The sequence below is a fragment of the Nuphar pumila genome, chromosome 5 (assembly GCF_984573655.1).
Source record: "Nuphar pumila chromosome 5, dmNupPumi1.hap1.1, whole genome shotgun sequence".
In the NCBI taxonomy this organism is placed as follows: domain Eukaryota; kingdom Viridiplantae; phylum Streptophyta; class Magnoliopsida; order Nymphaeales; family Nymphaeaceae; genus Nuphar; species Nuphar pumila.
This window is the reverse complement of record NC_143253.1, coordinates 131,486,048-131,502,861: the sequence shown is the minus strand read 5'-3', so window position 1 is coordinate 131,502,861 and position 16,814 is coordinate 131,486,048. Positions and strand designations below refer to the sequence as shown.

The 16,814-nt window shown below is 39.7% G+C and overlaps 1 protein-coding gene across 1 annotated transcript in view; it reads right to left on the bottom strand.

The window, feature by feature from the left end:
- Window positions 1-6,161: 6,161 nt before the first annotated feature.
- LOC149838762 (ubiquitin carboxyl-terminal hydrolase 18-like) overlaps window positions 6,162-16,814 on the bottom strand; it is a 39,263-nt gene continuing 28,610 nt past the window's right edge. The window contains exons 8-11 of the mRNA XM_090006798.1: window positions 10,726-10,810; window positions 10,428-10,640; window positions 10,287-10,348; window positions 6,162-7,765 (exon numbers count right to left, since the gene is read on the bottom strand). Coding sequence (XP_089862924.1) covers window positions 6,715-7,765; window positions 10,287-10,348; window positions 10,428-10,640; window positions 10,726-10,810 — 1,411 coding nt within the window. The 3' untranslated portion in view covers window positions 6,162-6,714. The remainder of the gene's footprint in view (window positions 7,766-10,286; window positions 10,349-10,427; window positions 10,641-10,725; window positions 10,811-16,814) is intronic.

The following is a 16,814-nucleotide window of genomic DNA, read 5'->3' as shown; positions in this document are numbered from 1 at the left end:
TCACCATAATTTGTTGATTTAGAAAAAACATATTCTTTTTTTGTCAAAAAAACATGATTAAAAGGTCAGCCTCTAGTAAAACGATCATGCTTAATACATCTTGGACACCATGTTGAGTTAAAACAACTTGAAACCACGATATCCTAGGTCAATTACCTACACCCACCTTCTATAAACAAACTATGCTGAATGCTGCTACAGCTTTTAGGTGGGTACACTCAGCATAGCTTTTGGGGAACCATAGCCACAAATCTCGGCTTTTTTTTTTATTTCATGATTTTATTGTGAGATTTTAAAAAACTATATAATCTCAGAAACATGATATTTTTAAAAATATAGTGTTTTTTTTTTCAATATCATCACATTATTAATGTGATTTTTATATTTCTATATTTTTAATGTTTTCTTATATTCATATACAGTTTCAAATTTTAAATATACCCTATTTTCATGATTTTTCGAGAAAATAAAATTTTTAATTATAATGATTAAAACAAAACTCGGTTGCGGTTGAAGGGAAAGTTTTATAGGATGACTATTAGACCCGCTTTACTTTATGGTACGGAATGTTGGGCTGCCAAGAGACATCATATTCAAAAAATGAGTGTAGCTGAGATGCGGATGCTTAGATGGATGTGTGGAAATACAATAAAAGATAAGATTCGGAACGAAGAGATACGTAAGAAGGTAGGTGTTGCACCCATTGAAAATAAGATGCGAGAGAATCGTTTACGGTGGTTTGGACATATTCGGCGAAGGCCTAATGATGCTCCAGTTAGAAGGTTGGAGAAATGGGAAAATATATTAGTTAAAAGAGGTCGGGGTAGGCCTAGGAAGACTTGGATGGAGATGATAGGAAAGGATATGAATGCTTTGAACCTCACCGAGGACATGGCGTTGGATAAAAATGATTGGAGGAAAAGGATTCATGTGGAAGACCCAAAATGAATTTCTTTTTTGGTTCATATCGCTGACCCCAATTGTTTTGGGATGAAGGCGTAGTTGTTGTTGTTGTTGTTGTTGTAATGATTAAAACAAAACTCGGTAAGAAGATTTTGTGACTATGTTTATAACCCCTTTTCTCTCTCTCTCTCATTTAACCTATTTGTCTTGGTATTGAAGCTGCTGGGTAAAAGAATGCAGAGACAGGTGAGGTGAGGATCGTGACCGTGCTTTTTATCGTTCTTCTTGTTGTTTTCATTTAGAAAGTTGGCTTTTTAACTTTCTCGATAAAGGGAACAAAAGGGTATGATAGCCTTTTAGAAGCCTTGAATGAAGGACAACAACGTGCTGCCAAAACCCAACACACTTTTTGCCAAGCTTTTGTTTTTTTTGCAGAGACCCTCCCTTATCTACGGCCTCCTTTTGTTCCAAAAGCGTGGGGCCCATTAACGCTTATATAGGCGTTAAAATGTAAAGAATTTAGGCCACACGAGCCTATGGGGTGAGGTGCTGCTGTCATGCACAAACCTTACTTTCAATTTACTCGTTATTTCTGTATTTTAGTTGTCAAACAAAGAGCAAGTTTGTCACCTGACATGTAACAATAAAAGTTCCGAATTCATAGGGCTAGGGCCCGTTTGCATGTCACCGAAAAGGGAGGGTTTTCTGCGAAAATGCATAAGCGCCCGTGTCATTTTCGCAGGCCCCACAATGCAACACAAACATGGGAACTGTTTTTCTCGCAAAAAGCAGTCACCATTTTACATGCTGGACGTCCCTTTCCGAGGATTCAGTTCTCGTTGGGGGGGGGGGGGGGGGGAGTCCGATTCATGGGGTCCAAGCTGGATATACTTTCCAATAAGAAGGAAAGAACTTGAGGATTTTACTAAAAAGAAGGCTTGCCAACGTGCAGTTAGTGATTGGAGGGGCTCGTGTTTTCCCTTTGGCCTAGTGAAAAAGAGAAAAAAGTAGCTCTTCACCAGTTAATGTTCCTTTATATGTTTAGGTGGGCTATATTTTATGCATTCACACCTGAAGCTAGGAGGATAAATTGTTGGCAGATTAAAACATTTTGAATGGATTTGTTGGTGATACGTTTACACCTAAAAGCTTTCAGGTCATTTCGTTCTAGAGAGTTTATGTTTTTGTTGCACTCTTTTCCCTCATTGTGTCACCCTGATAAATCATGTTTGATCGAGTATCTATTTTGGAGCCGTAGATGGGAAGCATTTTCACGACCTACCCATGTTGGCGTTTGGAAGTCAAGATTTGAGATGAAAATAATGATGAGAGTGGAGATGAGTCTCTTTCAATTACACATCACAATAATGTATTTTACAATCCCAGTCTCATCATACATTTCTTATCTCTGCGCTCATGTCACTCTCATCCCCCTCTCAAACCCCCACTCCCAAATAGAACCTGATTGGATTTTACATTTGACATGGGTCTCACACCTAAACACAAATTATTTTAGAGTAAATGTAATAGGCTGCGAAGCTAATCAACATTATTGAACTGTCAGGTAGGAGCAGCTAGTGCACGTCACCTTGTGTGTTGGGACGTTGCAAGTTCAAATCCTAATAACTGGTAGGGTTCTGCCTAACCCCGGCTTGCCTATCAAAAAAAAAACATTATTGAACTGCCCAACTTTTAGGTTATTACACTTGATCACCTATTTTTTACTAAATTGCCATTGAGCACATCTTTAATCATTTATTTGACTAAACTACCTCTACGAACGAATTTTGGGGCCAAGCATTTCTTAAACCAAGAGATTTGCAGATCTTCGTTAATAGCCAATCAGCTGCGCACAGCTTTTTTCTAATTCGCTTGGTTGTAATTTCCCAACAGACAAAGTAATGTAACAAAAAGAGAATTACTTTTCATAAAACTACTGCAGTATGATTTCACCTAAAATTGTGGCATAGATCTAGTCTGTGTTGTCAAAATTGAATCAGCACCAAACTTACTGAAAATCAGCCTGATTTATTTTTTCTCTTGTTTTTCAGTATTTTCACCATTATGATGTTTATTGCTATTATATTGTTTTAAATGCATAATTTAGAATTTGATTGAACCTCATCATTCACTTTATTTCTGCACTTTCCTTGTTTAGATGATTTTTTTAATATTTTTATTTTTTTAAAATTAAAACTTTAAATCGACCAATTCAAATTTATTCTATTCATTTTTTTTTGACAAAAAAACCCTCACTGGGAATCGGGTCACTTAATGGGCCTGCCTCCCTGTCAGGTAAAACTCCAGGTTGAGGAGACGACCACCCAGCCTTACCTAACCCAACCGTAATAAAGCAAAGCAGGTTATATGTTCGCCCCCCCCCCCCCCCCCCCCCCCGAACAGGGCAGTTAGCTACATCTCATGATCGGGGGTCCCAAAGAGCACCACGTATGTAAGCATGTGCGTCTCGTATCCCCATGTTTGTCAGCATTAATTAGCGTTGGAGTTTGATGCGATTGCAAAGACTTAAGTACCCTCTCCTTCATTGGTGCAAAAAAAATGACGATTCTTGAAAAGGAGTGGTTGTAAAGACTTAAGTGCCCCGAAGATGATTATTTAAGACTCAGTCTCTGCACTGCAGGATTATCCGAGAAAGAAATCTCCCCTAGAGGAGGCCATGAACATCAACCCTCTTACTCTCTCTCTCTCTCTTTTCTATTTTTGCTTCTGTGCACATCCATTAGAAGATCATACATTGCTCCATCAAGCACCGACTGACCTGCACATTGACTGTTGTGGAGCCTGATTCAAAGTTTTTACCCTTACAGGAGAAGGGTTTGGGGGCTCATCCCAGCGTGGGTAGCATCATTCAACTCTCACTCTCTCTCTCTCCTTTCTATTTCTGCTTCTGTGCACATCCATTAGAAGATCATACATTGCTCCATCAAGCACCGACTGACCTGCACATTTACTGTTGTGGAGCCTGATTCAGAGTTTTTACCCTTACAGGAGGAGGGTCTGGGGGCTCCTCCCAGCGTGGGTAGCATCATTCAACTTGAAGAGTTGTAGAGTCTGATTTAGAGTTTTTACCCTTACAGAAAGGGGGGTCTGAGAGCTCCTCCCAATGTGGGTAGCATCATTCAACTTGAAGAGTTATGGAGTCTGATTCAGAGCTTTTACCCTTACAGAAGGGGGGTCTGAGGGCTCCTCCCAGCGTGTTCATGGCCTTTTGCCCTTACAGGAGGGGGGATTTACATTTCGTAGAACACCCGTCACCGGAACGAGATGAACACCCGTCACCGGAACGACGGCTCCGCTGAGACCTCCTTGCTAGGGAGAGGATGACGACGTGGTGGAGCTTCTGCTGGCCATCATCAGCGCGACTGCACCGACTGGGTTGCTGTCGAGGAGGAGGGCGAGAACGGTGACTCTTAGCTTGGGCAATCTTTCTTTTGATGATTGTGGTTGTAATGTATCGTTGAAGTTAAAATGAGGAATGAAATGACAATAGAAATTGCTGAAAATTTATAGAAATAAACTAGACTCAATAACGAAGACACTACTTTTTACGGATTTAGAATATGACCTTCGGTTAGGGAGATATGGCTCTGACAAGTTGGTCCTAATTTGCGGAAGACACTACAAATCGCTATAGCGATTTGCGAAAGACACTACAAATCGCTATAGTGTTTCGTTGGAGACTCGAAAATACTACAAATTGTTGTAGGAAAGCCCGATAATACTAAAAATCATTGTTGGAAGGCCCAAAAAAATTGGTCCGGAGGGCACTGCCCCCCGAGCCCCCCGCCAGGGGCGGCCCCCCCTGAACCCCCGCCCGCTGACCGCGCAGCGGGATCCGTGCCGGGGGGAGCCCCCGGACCCCCCTCCTGTAAGGGCAAAAACTCTAAATCAGGCACATAAGTAGAGAGAGAAGGGAGAGAGTGTGAGAGGGTTGGTGTTCATGGCCTTCTCCAGGAGGAACCCTTTACCTCCCTTGATTTTTTCTCTAGAGAGAGAGAGGGTTTTACAGTGTTTTACGAAGAAGGAAGAAGAAGAAGATGACGATAAAGCAATGTAGGATCGTCTGTTGGATGTGCACAGAAGTAGAGAGAGAAGAGAGAGAGAGTGAGAGGGTTGATGTTCATGGCCTTCTCCAGGAAGAACTCTTTGTTTCCCTTGATTTCTTCTCTAAAGAGAGAGAGGGTTTTACAGTGTTTTACGGAGAAAGAAGAAGAAGACATGTTTGTCCTTTTTTTGAACATAAAAAAAAGAAGACTTTGAAGAGTCAACATCATCCTCGACTTTCTGGATGGAGGACATGTTTGTCCTTTTTTGAACTGTTTATTTTTTCTTTTTTGAATGAAGGGCATTTTTGTCATTTTCTCAAACCATCACTTTATGAGAAGAATAGCAAGAAAGGGTACTTAAGTCTTTGCAACAACACCAGAGTCCGATGCAAAGTTATGTCAACATACACGAAAATACAAGCCCCATGTGCTTGTATACGTGGTGCTCATTCAAAGCCCCGAACACAGACGTGGGATTCAGTGAATCATCGGGGGCGAACATACACCACCCTCTCGTAATAAAGCAACAGCAGAACCATGCGCCAGCGATTCTAATCAATTTTGATTCAGGTTGATTTTGTGAATCTCTTTAGAAAACTATTCGGTTCATAAACCAATTCTGGCGACACTGGTTCTATCAGTTATCTATATTTAATCAGGCCCTGCAATTTGTACTTTACTGGCACCACGATCCACACATGATCGTCCATTCCCTAAACTAACAGGATTCATTGAAAACTTTGTTTGCTCGATCACTTCGTGTGACATACGAAGTCGTATTTGTACATCAAAAAACAATTTCAATGCACTTAAATTGATAAGGAAAGATGCAGCAAAATTCCCACCAACCATATGGGCAAGACTGTTAGCAACACCCACAATCCAATTTTGGTGCATTATGCGCTTTAGGTGCTCTCATCAGCTGCTCAATTAATAACGACCCCTCACCTTATCATTCACAAAAAAATGCCACAAATCCAACTTGAACATCACCAGATTGCAACTTCCTAGAATTGAGAATATCTCTTGCCCAAATAAAGGAATACATTTTCTATGCATTATGTGTTCTTCACGTGCATATGTGCAAGCCTAGAAAAGAAGAGGAAAAAAGAATTTGCTAGTAGGGCACCAGTGAATTTCATGCATATATGTGCATGTGTGTGTGCATGAAAAGCAGGGAGTGAAGAAAACTTACTATCATGAACCATCTTTATATTATAAACATCCCAGTTGTCTAGCATGCCCTGCAGCTGAGGGGCTTCTATAAATAGTGAAACCCAAAGGACTAGATCCACTAATCTTATTAGTGGGAAGAACCATGTAAGAATAACAACTAATGAATGCAACCTTAAATTAGTTATAGAAGAAGCAGGAGGATAATGCCCATCATCAATTAAAGAGTTCCTCTTCCCACTATGCAGATCCGGCCACCAATGTCATATGAATGTGCGGGCACCCAATCCATGTCTAGCATGCACCTCGTTAGCAGCTTATGCACATCAACTATCCAAGGCAATCCAGTATGACTCCTGCCTTCTGCAATTTGCAAGCAATTCTGAGCCGTATATTCAACAATCCAATTCTTCGAAATGCCATTACCCAATCTCACCATCATCTCCGCTGAAAGAGTGGGCAAAACAATTGCAATGTCTACTAATTTTCATGTTATCATCAGATGTAAGAATTAGTGTCAGTTGTTTCAGGTTGACCAACATGATCCAACCTCTGATCTATCCTGTCTTTATCATGGCTTCTTTTTAGCTATCTCGTTGAGAAAACCAGGTGCAAAAATTGGTCTTGGTCTCCTTGAGGGTCTAAGAGGGCTTTCCTTAGGAGACATCAACGGGCTGTTACCTGTATTCTCATTTGAGCAAATTCTTCCATTTCCAATAATCACATCTGCCACTTTCTTGAAGATGGATGGAACACCACATTGTTCTTCCGTCGATCTAGTAGTAAGGCTCTCCTTAGGAGACAACAAAGGGTGGTCAACTGTAATCCCGTTTGAGCAAATTCTTCCATTTAAAACAATCCCTGGTGGCAGTGTGGCAGCATTGGAAGCAACATGCTTGAGATGATCACAATGTAGTAATGTCCTGTTAGCATGCTCTGATGACACATTCACAACTGATGAAGATCCATTCCGGCCTTCAGATGAATCGAACTTGCTATAGCTCACAGTGCAGTTTTCGCCTTGGAATGGATAATTTGCATCTGCACCTGAATCAGCCTCGTGATTTCTAGAAATGGACATTTCAAATGATGAAGATGACTTGTTGCATGTTATAGAGTTCTCAGAAGGTATAGTGCAGCTCTTGGAAGTATGAAAGCGATCACATGGGTCCACCATGTTAGGCCTTGTATGCAGAAAAGGTGCCGCTACTGAATCTTCTTTTCCTGTCATGTCATTAACCTCAAAAGCCGACTCCTCCATTTGGTCTGAAACTTCAGGCTCCCTGCTCAAATCAGAGATCGGGATTCCAGGAGATGCAGAAGGTTCGGGCCTGATGATGTTGAGAAAGTTGGCCGATTCAGTTGTTGAACTCTGAATTTCTTCAGTAGTCCCCACTGATTGTTCAGTACTTTTATTCAACTTTTCCAAAGGATTATCAGTGACCCGGCATCCAGGAGATGCAGAAGGTTCAGGCCTGATGATGTTGAGAAAGTTGGCCGATTCAGCTGTTGAACTCTGGATTTCTTCAGTAGTCTGGATTTCTTCAGTAGTACCCACTGATTGTACAGCATTTTTATTCAACTTTTCCAAAGGTTTATCAGTGACTGGCCGCACATGTATCCTGTAAGATTGGAAAACATCAGAAACAGCCTACCTAAGATCCAAACCATTTGCCACAGCAAAAATGCACCCAGTGAAGAAACACCACATTGTGGTCAAGGACAAACCAAACACAACCAATAACCCACTCAATAAACAAAAATAAAAACAAATGACAAGGTTAGACTCATAATCCCCAGGATGGATCCCAAATAACACATCCATGTATGGCACAACTATGTTGCCATTATGTCATATAATGAAAAATCTGAATTTTAGCCTTAACCATTACAAGTCTCCCCAAACAATGGGCATATATATGAAACAATAATGCAACTCGTTACTCCAGTGATCTCCAAATTTCTGGTCTATTTGGTAACATGCACTTCAGTCAATGCAATACACATATTTGTTTTGCATATTTTCTCATTTTTATTGCACCCCGTGAAACTTCATTTTCTCTGATAGAATACCTGCATTCATTTGTATACCCAATATTTACTCATCAGAGTTTTCTCCCATACCTGTGACACTTCATATGAATGTTCATCCTTGTTACATGCAACCAGACTAGCCAAGCATCTGCCATGGGTTAGACAAGGCTACAACTGGACACTCCAACAGACTCCTCTAAGAAAGCAACTATGAGATGAGAACCTAATGTCGAATGCAATGACAACCACTAGCTCAACATATTCACGAAATATGAAAAATGGTCCACGGCTCTTCCAAACACCAGAACATACTCAGCATACTGTGTAGCAGGTTTGCAGCATTATCATTACCTGAAAATGGTGGGGATGGAACTGTCAGAGAAACCTTTACTCGTTTATGATGTGTTCAGAGCTAGAAATCTATGGTTTGCACCTCTTCACTGATGCTTGTAAATGAGGATGTGGTTCAGGGTTTCAAGTCTGTGTTTGGAAGACCAACACCAAATATTATTCAGGCAAAACTTTGGCTGCAACAAGGCTGGAAGCACACATATCTTAGGTTGAATGGGCCAAACAGCCCCTTAACGAGCTCTCAACATTAACAATGTTAGAGAATTTCTGTTTCCAAAGTACAATGAACAATGTCACGTATAAAGGACATAAGACTGACATACTTGGCACGGCATGAGGCTGGCTTTTACAAAATTAGGATACAACAGAATTTCTGTACCCAAAGTACAATGATCAACGTCAAATGGCTGAGGATATGAGAATATGACACAAAACAGACACACTTGGTATGGCATGGGCACACACACACACAGAAATGAGCAACTCTTTACCTAAACCGTCTTAAACGGCTCCAAAGGGACAAAGTTTTGGGTGTTTGCTTAATCCGAACTCATAGATGTATTCTCTATAGCTTACTTAGTAGACAATGTGTATTAGATTAGGCATTTTTGTGTGTTTAGATGTATATTTAGAGAGATAAAAAATGGATGGCTCATATTGCATCAAAACTTGGTGAAACAGAAATCGAAGTTTCTCATCAAATCGATTTGATCCAAAACATGGCTTTTAGTGAATAAGCAATGACAAACACATCTGCAAGCTGATTAAGTAAAAAAACACGTGAATATGTGATTAAGTAAAAAACAAGATACTATGTTTTTAAGAAGTGTTTAGGACAAACTGTTTAGGATGTCCACTGAGCATTCGCTCGACTGGGGGTAGGCAGCTACCCCAGTTCACACACTCACACACACACACACACGTGTGTGTGTGTTTCATTGCATGCATTTCTATGTTCAGATAAGTTTTTAAGAGAATCTGAAAATCAACTGCATTGCACCCAAACTTTGCAATGAAAATTTGAGATTTTTCTTTGTGTCAGTCAATTCAATCCAAAACATGTTTTTTAGTAAATACAGACTAGCAAACACATCTACAGACAATCACAAACACATCTATAGACAAACACAAACACATCTACAGACCAACTACTCTATACATATGTGTGTGTGTGGCTACGTAACACGGACTCTTCTAATAGGGGCACCGCACCCGCGTCACACCCATGCGGGTGCGACACTTGGACACGGCTTCCTTTGTATCAGGTGAAGTCAACCACACTGAAGTCCATTTCTGTCTAAAAGTAAATTCACTTAACCCTAACCAAATCCAGTTTTATCTATATTATATATATTATATATACATAAATGCACAAATACACACATTGTTAACTTAAAATTGTTAAAAATTATATATATACCCTCCCCGCACCCCCGCACCCAAGTTTTTTAAAGTGCCGCATCGCCACATCTGCACCCGCACCTATGTGACATAGGTGTGTGGTTTTGTACATTCAAAATTATTAATCTAAAGCAGCAAAACATAAATATCATCTTAAGTGTAAATTCTAGAACAAAAATCTGAAGCCATTCTATTTAATAAACTACAAATAATAAATCCAAGTTGAAATTTGAAATGCATGAAACTGATGACCATATCAAACATGTCATCAGTTACACTCATCCAACATTCTACATTCAGAAAATCAATGATACGAATAAAGTCAGAGTTCTTTTAGGCATCAATAACAAGTCTGACCTGCTATAGAGGAGCATATAAGCGCTTTGTGAGAGTACTTCCTCCAATTCAACTTTCATCACCTGAAAATGACAGCAAGGAAGATCAGGCAACAAAGTTGAGAGAACAGGAACTAATATTTCACGACATATATAGATATACCTTGCAATCATCAATCATGTACCAGTTCCCCTGGATATCCTTTGTATAGCAGATGTAATGTCCAAAAAATGAAGCATTAAGCATGTCAACATGAACTACAACGGCATAAAGGTTGTACAAATTGATACATTCCCCTGCTTCACTCATGTATGGACCTAGATCCAAAGTATGTGGAAAAGTAATTCTCTTGTTTAACTTTCCAAATCTTCCACTCTGAAAGTTGTGGAATGAAATATTACATAACCACTAATAGGAAATGTTTCTCTTAGATTATAACTGATAAACAAATATAAATAACCTGGAATCGTTTTAGGGCAATTGTGAGGATATTTGGAGCCTGATGGACAGTAAGTCGCTTCCATGCCTTCACATAAGCATTACATCTGCATAGAAACAAGCATCATGATCGAACATTACAGGCAGGACCTTCATAGAAAAAATAGTAATTTCTTGAGTGACAGTAGTATTATGTTGTACTTTAGGAATTGCTAGTCATAACATAAATTTGAGATTACTAAAGATCCTTAATTAAAAACAATAAAAGATTTGCAACAGTCCCAATATCAGTCTTTTGCTTCTTATCATTCCAATTCAATGAATGCAGCATTTCATTTCCGTTCTGCAACATATCCTCTTTGATTACATATCAATCAAAATAAATGCAACAAAAAATGCATATTTCACATCTGAATATTAGCTGGAATATCATGAAACATCAAACCCAAAAGATGCACTTCCAAAAGGAGGAAAATTTTACTCTTTTATTTTAAAATAAGAGATGCCTTTAAACATGTGCCGCCCTTGCATAGAGGCCACACCAACCTTCTATATTTTAGGGAAGAAAAAGAAACATGTGACACAGATTTCAAGAATAAATACCCAAGAACTCTTATAATAGTGTATAAAAGAAAGAATGTCTTTGCATATGAAAGGGAAAAAGGAGAGGCGTCATTTAATAAAAAGAAACAAGGAGGCAGCAATGTAAAAAGAGAAGTGTGGCAAAATCAAGAAAAGACGTTTAAAGTGACCTGTGTGATGTCTGACCTCTATGAGAAACACATAACTTGATCAGATCCGATGGGATTCAGGTTCAGACTTAGTGATCTAGATCTGATTAGCTAATCAGGTTGGACTTTTAGGATCTGAGAACTATATAGACCCAGGTATGATTTACAAATTTTCATGCCCGAGTCCATTGCGGTCTGATATTTTCAATGTAAAAAACCAAAATTTACCCCAAAAATTTTATTTGACTAGGTGTTGTTTGTGATATCTGTAATCAGACCCAGATATGGTTGTGCAGCCACCAGAGTCCCAGACCCAGTACTAGTACCTTAAATTCAGAGCTCGGACTGGACTTATCCAGATCCGTTGCAGGTCCAACCCGTTGACTGCCCTAGGCGTCACCCACCATAGAACATGCTAACAACAATATGAGAATTCATGTTAATGCCTATGAACTGTTGTCAAGACAAAGAGCCCAACATCAACCCAGAAACAAATACTTTCAGTTGTGTTATCTAGTATCAATAATGCTAACCTGTTCAACTTATGAGAAACTAGGACATTATCCTCACCGAACCAGATCTTTGTTACATTCAAACAAAAAATGAAAAATTCCTTTCTAAATGGTTAGGAAGACCCCACCAGCACCTGTACATAAATATCTTCAATTATAAATTACAGGTATTCAGAAACCATTCTGGAGGCTAGTCTTTCCAAATCCTGTCGTGATACAATAGCCATAGCCATAGCCATCACAGCCAAACTTATGGATAAATGATTGCATCCCCTTTAGGCAAGATTGTATCTCTTGAATTGCAACATTTCATAAAATAATCTACTATTCGCTATACCTGGCTTACCTCTTCCCTCCAAGAAAATATTAATTAACTTCACCACATCTCGGTGAGAAGATTCTAAAATCACCTGGCTTTCTCTTTGAATTCCATTTGAATGACATGCCACCAATCCCATTCTCAACGAGTCCCTCACCAACCATCCAGTACTCAAGAAAAGAAAATGAAAAATATGATATACTTTGATACTCCTGTTGAGGAGTATTAGGCGTGTGCCTACATTATTTTAAATAGTAAGGGGTAGTTTGTTAATTTCTATTATTTCTGGGTCTTTATTGTAATTATGTTTATTTTGGCTAATCTCTATTTAAAGAAGATTAGACCTAATGTTAATCAATCTTTCTGGGTGTCGTATTGCTATTCACGCCTCACGCAACATGGTATCAGAGCTCTTCTCGATTCTGGACGCCTGAGTCTCCTGCGTCTTCGTCTTCATCCTAAAATTGATCTGGTCGACTTCTCAAAGCTAGCATATCGACCAGTTCTGGTAGACGTGGACAAAGGAGATCTATATTAGATCTGGCCTCACTGTCCAGGCCTCTAACACAGGAGCTCGCCTCACCGACTCACAGGAGCTCGCCGTCGGTCAAGCCTCAGATCCTTAGTCTGGTTTGTCACCATGGAAAGGATATGATCTGGTGACGGGCATTGGATCTGAAGTCAGATCTTGTTGTTGCTCGTCGTGGTGATGAAAACCCTAAAATTTGTTGAAGATGGATTGTCGTGATTTGGCAAGTTGGAGGCAGCAGGTTGATATCTTGGCGTTGATGTGTACTATGCCGTTGCAGTTGGTGATTTAGAGTCTGTCACATGGCGTGGCTCAAATCTGTCTTCATTGCAGATCTGTTAATGTTGCGGATCAGATCTGATCTGTTGTGAATGTGGGTTGTTGTGGTGTTGTTATATCAGGCCTGGTGGATCTAAGCTTGACTATCATGGTGGAGGGTTCAGTCTACCACAGTTAGCTGGAATTGACACAGTCCAGAGAAATCTTAAATTTTGGTAACGCAGTTTTTTTTTGCTATTTTTAATGGCTGAGTCTCAAAACAACGATCAGAAAGTGGAGTCATTGCCTGAATACAAAGCGTTTGCAAATCCTTTTTCTTATGGGTCATCTGTAAAATTAGACGAGACAAATTATGCTAGATGGACGTGTACTTTTATGATGTCGGTTTCAAGCCACCGCAGGAAGCATATCCTATTAGAATCTGAACCCAAGGAGAAGACTGATAAATATGCTACATGGGAAGAATGAAAAAGTGTATTCTGGGATATTAGGACCCGACCCGGGTCCATTGTATGTACAGGTTTAAGGAGGTTCATGTACAGGTTTATCTTATCTCTTTCGGGTCTAGACATTGCACCAGACCCGGATCCATTGTTCTTTTAAATGTATTAATACAAAGTTTAGGTCACAATTTCATTAGTTGAAATCATGACAGCCGCAACCCTCATTTCTTCTTCTGTTCTCTCTCTCTCTTCTCAATACAGGTATCAGATGGGATTCTAACATGGTATCAAAGTGGAGATCCATCTAAGGGCTGAAGAGGCTTTCGAAAGGTGCAACGGCCAGAGGTTTGAGGTCTTCATTTTTCTTCTTCTTCTGTCTATCTCTCATTCCTCCATTTCTTTTCTAAATTTCTGGTGTATTCCCATCCCACGTGGGCCTTCATTCACGTGAGTCTGAGTTTTACGTGAATCTTGTTCACGTAAGCACTCTGTTTCATGTGAATCGCTGAAAACGTTTCACGTGAAACACAGTAACGACCCACGTGAACTACGATTCCTTTTCCTTTTTCCTCAGACATTGTCTGATCTGGTGCACCAGATCTGTCCCTTTTTTGCCCAATCTTCTCTTCGCATCTACTCTGCGTATCCAGATCTGACGCAACTCTACCATCAGATCTGGATATCAAGTTCTCCTCGGTGTTTGTCTCTGCTGTGTGATATTTCTTTTTTCTCTTATTCTCACTTTTCTTCCAAGTTGTTGTCACAGTTGGAACTTCTTTTTTGCCTATCAATACTTAGTTCAACGTGTAAAAAGGATTTTCAGCACGTTAATCTCAAATCTTGCAAGAGTGTAAGGCAAAGCTCAATTCTTATTCTCTTCTAAATTTGACAATCTGTGACCTCCAGCTTTAAGGCTTCAAAAAAAAAAGAGGGGGGGAAGACTGCTGTGAACACTCTTGTTAAATTTTCTCTCTGCATGGATTCTTATTATTCTCAATCGAGTCTTTCTTCAAGCTTTCTCAATCAACTCGTTTCTCAAAAGTTGAATACCTCAAACTTCTTGATTTGGAAAAGACAAATCATCCCTTTTATAAGGAGCCAAGGTCTCTTAGGTCACCTGAATAGAACCACTCTAGCACCGCCAGAATTTGTTACGAGAGAAGGCAAAGATGATAAAGGGGTGAGTTCAATTATGTATGTCAAGAATGCAGAATACCTCAACTGGGAAAGAAAAGATCAATCAGTAGTTGCATACATCACTTCTACGTTGTCTCAAGAGGTCCTTGTTGTTATCCCTGACAATTGTACAGCTCTACAGCTCTGGGAGAGATTGGTTCAGACGTAATAAGAGGTTTCACAGGCGAGGATGGTTTTTCTCAAGAGGAAATTTCAGATGTTGAGAAAAGATTTCATGACCATCATGGAATATCTGAACAAGATGAAGACCATCACAGATCAGCTTGCAGTTATAAGATGTGCGGTAAATGACAGTGATATATGGTACAACAAACTCTGAGTGGATTGGGATCTGACTACAATATGATCCTCACTTCACTATTGTGTCTGCCTGCCCTTCCTACCTTTGATGAGTTATAAGTTAAATTAATTCAGTATGAAATGACTCTGAAAGGTTTTTCTGAAGAAACTCATGTTCATACAAATTCCCAAGAAGTTTTTGCCACAGAAGTGACTTATGGTCGAGGACGAGGACGAGGGGGGCAATGGCGAAGTGGACACGAAGGACGTGGTTTGCTTCCCACTCCAAAAATGTTGACTCATGCACAGGGACAAAGACCCATCCCCACTTGCTTCCTTTGTAACAAAAGGAGACGTATCAATGCAAATTGTTGACACAATCCAGAAAATAAAAGAAAGGTTTTACAGATAGAAACCAAAATAAAGTCCACCAATATCAGAGATAGTGGAGAGATTAAAGATTTGTTAATATCCGCCTTGTCAAAATTAAAGTTGAAGCAGAATGATCAAGGCACCTGGTTTGTCGACTCAGGGGTAGCAATTCACGTGACAGGTGATGCAGGTAAACTTTCTAATCATATTCCTTATTTTGGCAAAAGCAAGATTGTCACTGGTGATGGATCCCACCATCATGTTTCTCATGTTGGAAAACTGTCATTCCCATGTCACATTTTACTCTTGAACTTCTGATGTCCTTCATGCTCCCAACATCAAGAAAAATATTGTCTATGTTTCCAAACTTATTGATGATAATCATGCCTCAGTTAAATTCACTCCCTTCTCTGTGCAGATCGAGGACCTACGCACGAGAGAAACATTCGCTGAAGGAAAGAGACGAGGCAATATGTATGTCTTTGAAGAAGCTCCATGTCAGTATGTCTGCCCTGCTCATCTGGATTTAAGCCTTCATTAGAGTCGTATTCCTTCTCTTCTGCAAATGTTTTTAGTATTTCTGAATGTAATAAGCCTTTCTTATGGCATAGTCGATTAGGTCATTGTGGGAGTCATTTTATTGAGAAACTTGTCTCTGATAATCTCATTCCAAAAGAAAGTCTCAATGGGGATGAGAAAAGTCAGAAGTGTTTCAGTTGTCTTTTATGCAAAAGTCATGTATTGCCTTTTCATTCCATTAATAAGAGAGCTTCGAAACCTTTTGAAATAATTTGTTCTGATATATGGGGGCCCGGCCCAGTTATCTCTAGATTTGGGAGCAGATACTACCTAATCTTTGTTGATAGCTATTCTTGATACACCTGGATATATTTCATAAAAAATAAGGCAGAAGTTTTCTCTTAGTTTCAAAATTTTCTTTCCTTAGTAAGAAATCAATTCTATGAGTCCATCCAATTTTTTCAATGTGACGGAGGTGAGGAGTTCTCATCTAGTGACTTAATTTCTTTTCTTCAAAATAACGGAATAGGAAGAAGGGTGTCATGTCCAGACACCTCTCAACAAAATGAGATTGTTGAGCTAAAACATAGGCATATCGTTGAAAGTGCCATGAGTATGCTTCATGACAGTAACATTCCCATCAATCTATGGACAGAAGTCTTCCATTCTGCCGTACATGTGATAAATAGACAGCCTATGGTTGTTCTGAAAAATAAGTCTCCTTATTATTGTCTTTTTGGAGCTCACCTCAGTTATCATGATTTGCGTGTCTTCGGATGTGTTTGTTATGTGCACATTGACCAGTCTCTGAGAAACAAGTTTCAAGACAAGGCTCAAAAGTGTAGACTTGTGGAATACGCAGACGACTACAAAGGATATAGGTGTTATTATCCAACCAACAGGCGCATCAGAATCTCAAGGAATGTTGTCT